General features: G+C 38.2%; 1 protein-coding gene across 2 annotated transcripts in view; it reads left to right on the forward strand.

The window, feature by feature from the left end:
- sp3 (phosphatidylinositide phosphatase spermathreecae) overlaps positions 1-12216 on the forward strand; it is a 183581-nt gene that overhangs the window by 13041 nt on the left and 158324 nt on the right. For both annotated transcript variants that reach the window (XM_076187778.1, XM_076187779.1), the window contains exons 2-3: positions 10125-10205; positions 11735-11900. In XM_076187778.1, the coding sequence (XP_076043893.1) occupies positions 10125-10205; positions 11735-11900 (247 nt within the window). The remainder of the gene's footprint in view (positions 1-10124; positions 10206-11734; positions 11901-12216) is intronic.

Below are 12216 nucleotides of genomic sequence, written 5' to 3' on the forward strand. Positions count from 1 at the left end.
TTTATAGGTTTTCATCAGAATAATCCATTTTTCTTCCACTTGTTTCTTTGTTGTAGAATTTTTCCCAACTCACTTTAAGAAAAAAAAATCCAAAGTTTCTCAGAGTCCGTTTTACTATACATCAGTCTTCATTTTCTGAATTTCTCATTTCTATCTATATATATTTCCTCCTTTAGTTCTAACTCTAGTAATAATATGTGGTCACTTCACAATTGGTGTCTTGTATGAAATTGGGTTCATAATATGTGCATGTCTAATGGATTTGTTGTCTGTGTACCCAATTATGAATTCATTATTGGTGTTACAAATTTAATGAATATTCATAATCTGTGCAGATTTACAAAATGTGCATGACAGCCTGTACAAATGACATACCACATGCATATGTAGGCCTAGGCCCTATGGTAGACTATGGAGCTAAATATGACCATCCCATCACTTCAGAGTTATGGCCTGGTTGTTGGCCTATGCCTACATGATATGAGACTAAGACTGTCATGACTGACATTAGGGCAGTAAACACTTATTTTAATCCAAATGTGACTTTTACAAAGGTGGAATCAACTGGAATAGTTTACAAAACCATTTCTAAAAGGGAGTGAGTGATGTAGAAAGATTATTTCCTGTTGCATTCTGCCCTTTAAAAGATCAATAGTCCAAAAGATCCATGTAGGTAGAATTGGATTGGGAGTAAGAGCAAATGATTGGCTAGTTTTAAGATTTTTTTATAACTCTTAAAACATGATTTTTTAGGTAAAGTGTGGAAAGATGTATACAGTATATATTAGTGTTAGAATATATAATGTTTTGGAAGTTAAGCATGAAATTGCTCCAATTTGTCTCTGACCATTACCCCCAAGTTTTGACTCTGTGTTGAGGGAATCTTAAATGATGTACAGAACCAGTGATGAGGGACCTTTTGAAGAACAGGGGCTATAAAAGATACAGAAATGAAATGATTAGGTTAAGTAGAACTTTTGAACAATAGGGTCTCAGTTTTGCCCTTCTGAAGAATAGGGACCCCTATTCTTCCAAAGCTCTGTGATGAGCAATATCCATTAGGTGGTCATATGGAACAGAGGATCATCTCTCCAGTGTCAAGTCTTCAAAGCCTATTAACACCCACACATCTACCCAGAGGTGCACTCCCAAGTTGCACTTGCTCTCTACACCTGGCTCAAGGGATTGATTATGGAGGATGCAAAATGGCTAATAGTGAATAGAGGAGTAGGCATTGGGAAAGGTAGTATAGAAGGAAGAGAGGTGAAGGATGATTGGGAATGGGAGAAGGATGAATAAAGGAAATGATAGGCAAAGAGAAAATGTGAGCATTCACAAGTATATATATATATATATATATATATATATATACATACACACACACATGCACACAATTTAGACACTGCGATATACAGAGACAGGACATCATAAGTGTAGCTCCCCTTCCCATAAGATACAACTAGGTAAATACACATACAAAGACATGACACCGGATAAACATATAAACAAAATAGTCGGAGAAACCTTCAACCTATTAAGGTCAATGAAAGTGGCATTTGATTACTTGGATGAAGAAATGATTAAAGAATATTAGTTACATCGATCAGATCAAAACTGGAATACGCAGTAAGACTATGGACACCCAATACTAAAAAGAATATAAAGGAAATTAGAAAGAATACAAAGAGTAACGACAAAGTCTGCACCAGCTCTTTCCAAATTAAAATACGAACAGAGATTATCGAAATTGGAACTACAAACACTGGAGCAGAGAAGAGAAAGAGGTGATCTACTGACTATATTTAGAACCATGAAAGGAGTGGAAATCCTTGATAGGAATGATTTACTAAAAAATGACAATGGAAAAACAAGAGGTCATGAAAAGAAACTCAAAAAGGATAACTATAGAAGAGATCTGAAAAAAAAATAGCTTCCCACATAGAGTACTGGATGTCTGGAATAACTTAGATAAAGAAACAGTGTGTGCAAATACTATTCAAGATTTTAAGAAAAAAACTTGATGCTGAAAGATACAAAGATGGGTCACCATGAGCATAGCTCCCTTCCCGTGTAATACAACTAGGTAAATACACACACAGTGGCGCGGTTGGTAGAGTCCCCGACTCTCACTACATCGGTCCGGGTTCGAATCCTGCCCAGGGCTGAAATAATTTCAGTATTGCTGTGCTTCGAGTTGTTACTCCAACTCTCGTGGGCAGGGAGTTGGGGGTGTGTGTGCATGTAAGGTCACAGCATTACCCATAAAACAGTCATACAAGCTCTAAGCTCTCTTCCAGTGGGGAAATAGCTGTCAATCATGGGTCCAGCACGTGACCCAAAGACCAAGGTGAATACACATGCACAGATAAGCAAAATTGTCAGAGAATCTTACATCTTGTTAAGATCAATAAAGGTGGATTTTACTTATTTAAATGAAGAAATGGTTAAAAAAATACTAGTCACACTAATAAGGCCTAGACTGGAGTATGCTGTGACACTATGGTCACCCAGTACCAAAAAGAGTATGAAGAAAATTGAATGAATCCAAAGAGCAGCCATGAAAATGGCCCCAACACTTTCAAACCTGTCATATGAGGAGAGACTGGCTAAATTTAAATTACTGACTTTGGAACAAAGAAGAGAAATAGGCGACCTGCTGACCATTTACAGAATCATGAAAGGCACAGAAGTCCTCGATAGAGAGGATTTATTAAATTGGGATAAGAGAAATACAAGGGGAGATGATAAACTCAAGAAGATAGTTGTAGAAGAGACTTGAAAAAAAAAAAAATCCACACAGAGTGGTGGATATCTGGAACAAACTGGATAAAACAATAGTCTGTGCAAAAACCATACACGAATGTAAGAGCAAGCTAGACACTGCGAGATACAAAGATGGGATATCACAGGCATAGCTCCCCTTTCCATAAGATACAACAGTGGAGGCAAAAGTGGAAAGTGAACTTCAACATAAAAAAAATGTAGTATAATGGAGTTTGAAAAAAGTGAAAATAGAATATCAGGGCAATATAAAATTGGTACAAAAGAAGTAAAAAAAAGTTGGCGCTGAAAAGGACTTAGGAGTAATTATCAACAAAGACATGTCACCAGACAAGCATGTTAACAAAATAGTCATAGAAACCTTCAATTTACTAAGATCAATAAAAATGGCCTTTGACTACTTGGATGAGGTAATGGTAAAGAAAATATTAGTCACACTGATAAGACCAAAATTGGAGTACACTGCGACACTGTGGACACCCAGCACAAAAAATATATATATATGAAGAAATTAGAAAGAATCCAAAAAGCAACAACAATGATGGCACCAACACTTTCTAAATTGACATATGAACAAAGTCCAAACTGGAACTACCAACCCTAGAACAAAGAAAAGAAAGAGAAGACATATGGCCATATACAGAATTATGAAAGGGATGGACATCCTTGACAGAGAAGGTTTATTAAAGGGGGATAAAAGGAAAACAAGAGTGCATGAAAAGAAACTTAAAAAAGGATAGCTATAGAAAAGATCTGAAAAAGAATAGTTTCCCACACAGAGTGGTAGATGTCTGGAACAAATTGGATGAGGCAACAGTGTGTGCAAAAACTATACAAGAATTTAAGAACAAACTAGATGCTGAAAGATACAAAGATGGATCACTACGAGCAAAGCTCTCTTCCTGTATAATACAACTAGGTAAATAGGTAAATAGATATACATACACACACACACTGATTTGATGGAGGAATTGATAGATTTGAAAGATGAATATAGGGCAATGTACAGAGAGATAAACCAACTACGAAGAGCTAATAACGAGATCAACAAAGAGCTTCATGATCTAAAAAATGAATTAGATATGGTCAGAAGTGATAACAAAGGAATGAAAATTGAAGATAAAAGTAAAAATGAGGCATTGAAAAAAGAAGTCAAAGAACAAATACAAGCAGTGACCGAGAAAGTAGGAGAAACAATTAAAGAGGTGGATCTCCTAGAAATAATAAATGGAAGCTAGAACAAGAAAATCAGAAAATAACCTTTAAAGAAATAGTACAACAGCAGGTAGAGGAAAATGCTAAAGAAATGATAAAGTAATTAAAGAAAAGGAAAACTGGGTAAGAGGCATGGTGGATAAAAAAAAGTGCATCATAGTTGTTGTTGTTGTTGTTACCTTGACACACTCAACACATGGTTCATCACAAACAGACTCAAAATAGCTCCAACCAAATCTACAGCAACACTTCTCACCAACTGGACAAAAGAACACAAATACATACCTCATCTCTACATCAACAACACTCTAATACCACACACAAACACACCGAAAATTCTTGGTGTAACATACGATACATCCATGTCTTTCAAACAACACCTCACAAACATAAAAAACAAATGCACACCTAGACTTAACGCACTTAAGTCAATCACTGGAACAATGCTGTGCACGCTTTTAATACAATCATACAAAACGCAGACAAGAGATACATCCCTAGAGGCAACAGAAAATCACACAACCCCAACTTCACACCAGAAATCCAAGACCTCATCAGACAACGTGACACACTTAAACACGATACCCCCACACCTATCCCTCAAAACATAGCAGACCAAATACAAACACTAAACACTGTGATTGCCAATAAAATACATGAACAAAAAACACAAAATTGGCAAAACTTTATCAATACACTTGATCACAAAACAAACACCAGCAAATTGTACAAAACACTCAACAGCATCACACTATCCAACACTAACACTACACGCTCTCACGCAGCAATAATCACAACAACAGATAATCTACCCTCAAACAGACAACAAGCAAACGCACTCATACGTCATTTTGCACAGACGAGCCATCTTACATCTCACCCTGACGACCGACGCACCATTCGACGTAAGAAAGACTTCCCCACAGACTCAGACTATACACCCTTCATAGACAGTCAGACAAAACTCATAATGCATAATCTCAAGCACTCATCTGCCTGTGGCCCTGATAACATAAGCAACATCCACCTAAAACACATTGGACCACAAGGTATACACGCACTCACAAACATTGCAAACTACAGCTATTCACACAACACTATACCCGACATCTGGAAGCATGGTAAAATAATCACCATTCCAAAACCGAACAAAGACCCAACAATCCCAACATCGCACCGCCCAATCACACTTCTCTGCACCCCCTCTAAAGTCATTGAACGCCTAATACTTAAACTTGTCACACCATATATTCCCCTTGCTGACTCACAACACGGTTTTAGGCCACTACACTCCACAAACACTCTTCTGACAAACCTCACACAAAGAATTTTAGATGGCATCAATTCAGATAGGCCCCACCACAGAACACTTCTTATAACATTGGACATTAGTAAAGCTTTTGATGCTATCCCCCGCCACAACCTAACAAATAAAATATATAACACAGACATGCACAATAACACCAAAAGATGGCTGGCCAATTATCTGGCAGGCAGGAATGCTCATGTGTCATATAATGGCCAATCATCGCACATCAGAAACATTAAGAACGGAGTACCACAGGGCTCAGTTCTATCCCCCACATTATTTAATCTATACATGCATGACTTACCCACGCCAGACACCTCAGAAATACAAATCTCTTCCTACGCAGACGACATAACAATCACATGCACACATCGTAACACAGACAAAGCTGCAGAAATAATCCAGCCTTACCTTGACACACTCAACACATGGTTCATCACAAACAGACTCAAAATAGCTCCAACCAAATCTACAGCAACACTTCTCACCAACTGGACAAAAGAACACAAATACATACCTCATCTCTACATCAACAACACTCTAATACCACACACAAACACACCGAAAATTCTTGGTGTAACATACGATACATCCATGTCTTTCAAACAACACCTCACAAACATAAAAAACAAATGCACACCTAGACTTAACGCACTTAAGTCAATCACTGGAACAACATTTGGACAAAACAAAGAAACTAATATAACAATATACAAACAATGCATACGCTCAGTGATGAATTATGCGAGTCCTGCATGGGCTCCTAATCTCAGTGAGACACACCACAACACCCTTCAAATTATACAAAACAAAGCCCTAAAAATAATTACAGGCTGCACAAATACATCACCTACAGACCATTTACACCATGAAACAAAAGTCCTCAAAGTCAAGGACCACCTCGACATGAGAGGCACACAAACACTTGCTGCAGCCACCACAAACACATCACACCCGCTACACTACATAGCAGAACACCCACACACAACAAGAAACATTAAAACTACACCCAAAGACCTTTATTATGCACAGATACTCTCTTCTCTTCCTCCACAACCACCAAATACCAGCCTCCGGAAACATATTCATAATCATATCACTCACCGCTCCATTAACACACTGAAAGACAACACACTGCTGCATGCCAGACCCCCTGATATCCACCCTTCTGAATCCTCTCTCCCACGAAAGGACAGAGTCCACTTGGCCAGACTGCGATGCGGTCACCACCCAGCACTTCTAAGCTACCAGAAGAGGCTGGACGACCGTGTTGTGAACAGCTGCCCAGGATGTAACACTTCACCCCATACCATACAACACATAATGGAAGACTGCATTATACACAATCATGCACGCAAACAACACAACATACACTCTATAAAGGATTTGTGGGAAAACCCAGTTTCGGCTGTGGCCTTCCTTGGGGAGACGGGACTGCTCGGACAGACAGTCTAGGGAACGACAACAACAACAACATTTGGACAAAACAAAGAAACTAATATAACAATATACAAACAATGCATACGCTCAGTGATGAATTATGCGAGTCCTGCATGGGCTCCTAATCTCAGTGAGACACACCACAACACCCTTCAAATCATACAAAACAAAGCCCTAAAAACAATTACAGGCTGCACAAATACAACACCTACAGACCATTTACACCATGAAACAAAAGTCCTCAAAGTCAAGGACCACCTCGACATGAGAGGCACACAAACACTTGCTGCAGCCACCACAAACACATCACACCCACTACACTACATAGCAGAACACCCACACACACCAAGAAACATTAAAACTACACCCAAAGACCTTTATTACGCACAGATACTCTCTTCTCTTCCTCCACAACCACCAAATACCAGCCTCCGGAAACATATTCATAATCATATCACTCACCGCTCCATTAACACACTGAAAGACAACACACTGCTGCATGCCAGACCCCCTGATATCCACCCTTCTGAATCCTCTCTCCCACGAAAGGACAGAGTCCACTTGGCCAGACTGCGATGCGGTCACCACCCAGCACTTCTAAGCTACCAGAAGAGGCTGGACGACCGTGTTGTGAACAGCTGCCCAGGATGTAACACTTCACCCCATACCATACAACACATAATGGAAGACTGCATTATACACAATCATGCACGCAAACAACACAACATACACTTTATAAAGGATTTGTGGGAAAACCCAGTTTCGGCTGTGGCCTTCCTTGGGGAGACGGTCCTGCTCGGACAGACAGTCTAGGGAACGACAACAACAAGTGCATCCTAGTTTATGGTAGTGTCTCGCTTCAACTGGGGAGCAGATCGTATAACTCTAATAAGGCTTTACCAAGCATTGTGCCTTGGCAAAATCTATTAAGGATGTCAAATTTATGGATCAGCATGTAAGATTTTATTAAAGAACCTTGATGTAGTCCACAATATGGCTTTGCGGATTTGTTCAGGAGCTTATAGAACATCTCCAGTGGATAGCTTGCATGTGGACACAGGAATTCCCCCCCCCCTCTATATTCGCAGGGAGGAATTAAGCCTTAGATATGTATCTCATGTGTTAGCATCAAAACAAAATCCAAACTTCAAATATGTAAAGCAGCCGGTAGACAGAGCTCCAAGAAAAGGTACTTTGTTGAAACCTTTAGAAGTGAGATGTGAAGTTGGGGCAGAGGAGGTAGGACTTGTTCCTGTTACAATTGCTGAGGTTATGCCTCCCAAATTCCCTTCTTGGAACTGATCTCCCACTGCAATTTGTCCTTTTAAAAACAAGAAAAATAGAACTGCTGTAGAGCTAAGGAGTGAATTTTTAGAACAATTATCAATACATGCTGATTCAGTTTTTATTTATACTGATGGATCAAAATTCCAAGATGGTGTTGGTTGTGCTGTTGTATCTGATAACACTTTTAACCCCTTCACTTCGGGCCAAAATCTTGCGGGCAGCATTAGCTGCCAGACGTGTGATGTTGTGTCATAATACTCGCATTATAAAAAATAAAGTAACCCCTGTATTGCTTGTTCTCTTTCACCCGTGAATTTTGATAACCATAGAAAATATGATGAAGCCAGTTTACAGAGTATGGGGGTTATGCAGGTACAACTACAATAAATATAATCAAGACGCCGATATGGCAGCCTCGCGTACCCACTTGCTCCTCATGATGCCTACGTAGGCGTCATCGTATGGAAGGGGTTAAAGAGGAAGTTGCCTTATTTTAGCTCTGTTTTTACTACTGAACTGCTAGCAGTCAACAACACCCTGAATTTTGTTTTTAATTCAGTTTTATCTAATAACATTATTTTTACAGACTGAGCATTCTATCCTCTCTGAGTAAATTATTGCCTCTTCACTATTTAGTCCAAGAAACACAGGACTGGTTGATTCTTATTAACAACCAGAAGAAAATAAAAGTAAAATTTTGCTGGGTGCTGTCCCATGTGGGTATCACTGGAAATGAACAGGCCAATGTTGCAGCCAAACCCGCTACTAGACTCGGCCACATAACAGACACAAAAATCCCACATACAGACTTCAAACAAGTAATTCATTGTCATGCAATGGAGAAGTGGCAGGAACAATGGACAAGGCTGGATGGTAGTTACAAGTTAAAAGAGATTCACCCCTCGGTGAGCCCTTGGAAGTCTCATTCTTTAGACAGGAGATCAAGTATTGTTTTAACAAGATTAAGAATTGGCCATTCCTACATTACCCATAAATTTTTTATGACAAGTAGAGCAGAAAGGCTGGCCCCCCAATGCCCCACTTGCCAAGTTGTTTTTACAATCAAACACATTTTAATTCAGTGACCTGCATACTTTAATAAGCGCAGGGCAAACTTTTTAACAAATTTATCTCTTGAAGAAGTTTTAGGGGAGAAGGCTCATGTGGAGAATGTTTTAAAGTTTTTAAATGACGTCAATTTATTTTATGGAATTTAAAATTGTGCATATGATTGGTTGTATATGTATCTTGTTTTGATGTGTTTTTGTAAATGCTTATTTTTTTACCGTTTTACTTCAATTTTTTTTTATTCTATTTGTATATGATATATATGCGCTGAATGGCCTACCAGCTCCAATGCTTGGCCTTCAAGCCAAAAATTTCATAAATCAATCGACCAACTACACCCCCAAACTCAAACTCTCCTCTCCCTTTCAACTTAGTTTCACTCAATGTCAACACATCCATCTTCTCACAAACATACTTCCTATCTCTTCCCTTTTACTCTCATCTGTACCATATCCATGTACATTAAAAGACCCAAACCTTAGAGTACTAGTTGGAAAATTCCTTCTAGATCCTCTAATGCCTTTACTTTTTTTTTTATGAATGTCCCCTTTGGGGCTACAGGGAGAAGGATGCCTAGTCCTATCCCCATCCCATTTTTGTTGCCTCATACGACTGAAGTAGAAAGACTTGGTGGCAGTATTCTTTTCCCCCACCACAGGTTTTGGTGAAATGAGAAAATGAATATTCAGAGAAATGGTACTGGACAGTAACAAGAGTGTGGAGACAGGATAAGGGAGGGACAGTCACAGTATAAATATCATTATTTCTCTATGAATAGAGATTTTCTCTACCACAGACAAAATGATGTGTGGCTCTGGTCCATAGGGGCACCCCATATAAACCCTAAAGTATTGGCTGCATGCTACTAGCAGCATTTAACCCCACAATAACATGCAGCCAATACCCCAGACTGGATGACATGACCCCTGTTCTTTCTGTATGGTAACCGTGATTCTTGTATCATTTTGTTGTACGGTACTGAGTACAACACAGATTGTTTGAATGTGATGTTATTTTTTTTCAGGTTGGGATCTTGCTGCAGCTATAAATCCAGTGTGCTTAGGCATAGTACATGGGTTGGTGGGAAAAATTCAGATTCATGCAGGTAAGATGGCATAAAGTGGTGTTTGTATTGGATGTTTGTTACTTCATTTTAAGGACCAGTGATGGGTACCTGCTTGTGGTGGTCCTGCAGGGTGGGCAGCAGAGGTGTCCGTTTTCAAAATCCATCAACCCCCTCACCTCCTTAGGGAGATGCAGCCCTGAAGGATGACACATGGTCTCTGGACTGGGCCCATCTCTCTTTCACCTACAACTACAGTTCTTAAACCTTTTCACACATGGAGGGTTGACACCTGGTAACTACAGCCCTTCCTGTTTTCAGCCAGTGACATAAAAACAACCCCACACCAGTACAACACAGACAACAGTCTAATGTTTCTTTGCAAAGAAATCAGTGGGAGGGCCTGAGGACTGTTACTAGCAGCTATGGGGCTCTGAGTTTCCTACTTGGTGAAACTTTAGGCATTAATTATTATTATAACTTCATTAGTTCTTATGAATAGGAGGCCTAATGCTACTGGAATAAGTATGTTGTTAAGTTATCTTGTTTTTTCAAGATTTGTCCAGTTAACTCAAAATTTTTGTAGTTGAAACTAATATGATTGTATTATTATTATTATTATTATTATTATTATTATTATTATTATTTTGACTTGTTTGAATCTGGGGATGGGTGCATACATAAGGATCTGCATAGGCCCAACTAAACAGGAATACTTGGAAAGCAAGCCTTTGCACATGAACAGCTTTCAACCAAATGCCCTTCACAAACCTCACCTCCACCCTGAGATATAACCCACATGGTCAAATACTTAGTCTCTGGACAAGACTGAGGACTACTCAGTTTGATTTTTATTGTTGTTGTTATTATTATTATTATTATTATTATTATTATTATTATTGTTATTGTTATTGAGATGATGATAGGAGTGGAATGGGTGGGGATGGGTGCATGCCTAGGCTGGCTACCTCCCTTATAAAGGGGAAGAGGTTTTTAGTATAGAAATAGAATTATTATTGTTATTGTTTATTTTATTATAATAACAGCAAAAGTAAGAGAACAGCTGTTTAGTTTTTTCATATTTTATTCGTACAAAGGAGTAAGGTAATGGTAGCTTTTCATCTCCTATATATACAGACGCTCCTCAACTTACGTTTTTGTTACATTCCGAACTATACATCCATAAATTCTATTACTATATCTTATAAAACACCCCTAATTCACTAATTATAAACATAACATTGTAAAATAATAACATTAATTTCAAATAAATTAAATTCAAGCAACATAAAGTGAGATGGTGGAGGAGGAGGCAAGGCACGTTCAGTCTGTCATTTGTGCGATGTAAACAATGGACGCAGTGTCATGCATAAGTATCGCTTGAATGTCTCATACTACGGAGAGCGCGCTAAACTCAAAAATTCACTTAAATTTTTCTTTTCTTTTACAATTTTTTTTTTACAGTCAGTTCAAATGTAAAATTGAAAAAACGTAAAACGAATGAACGTAAGTAGAGGAGCGTCTGTATTCATATATTTCTTGATCTGTAGTTATTTGTTTGATTGTTTCAGATATTGAACCTCGACTTCTTATTGTAGCTGGGGCACGTGAAGTGGGAAACTTGGCAGACAATTATCCTGTTTTTTGCATTACAAGAATTATTTTTCTACCTTTGTCGGGCCCATTTGATTGTGAATTAAACCTACGACCTTGCCACAAACACACATCTTATTCTAGGTAAGTAAATATATATATATATGTATATAATATATATATATGTATATAATATATATATATATATGTATATATATATGTATATATATATATATATATATTTATATATACAATATATATATATGTATAAATATATATATAATATTTTTATTTTCATGGTAAATATTTTGAGCTCTATAACTGCGACTGTCCTTGGTAGGAAAGTATTATCCCCAAATTCCTTGACAGTAGGGGTTAATACAAGCAATGATTCAGTACATCATTTTATTGTGTGCTTTAACCCCTTCACTCCGGGCCAAAATCTTGCAGGCAGCATTAG

The sequence above is a fragment of the Oratosquilla oratoria genome, chromosome 7, assembly GCF_046742065.1.
Source record: "Oratosquilla oratoria isolate Oo_2021 chromosome 7, ASM4674206v1, whole genome shotgun sequence".
NCBI classification, from domain to species: Eukaryota; Metazoa; Arthropoda; class Malacostraca; order Stomatopoda; family Squillidae; genus Oratosquilla; species Oratosquilla oratoria.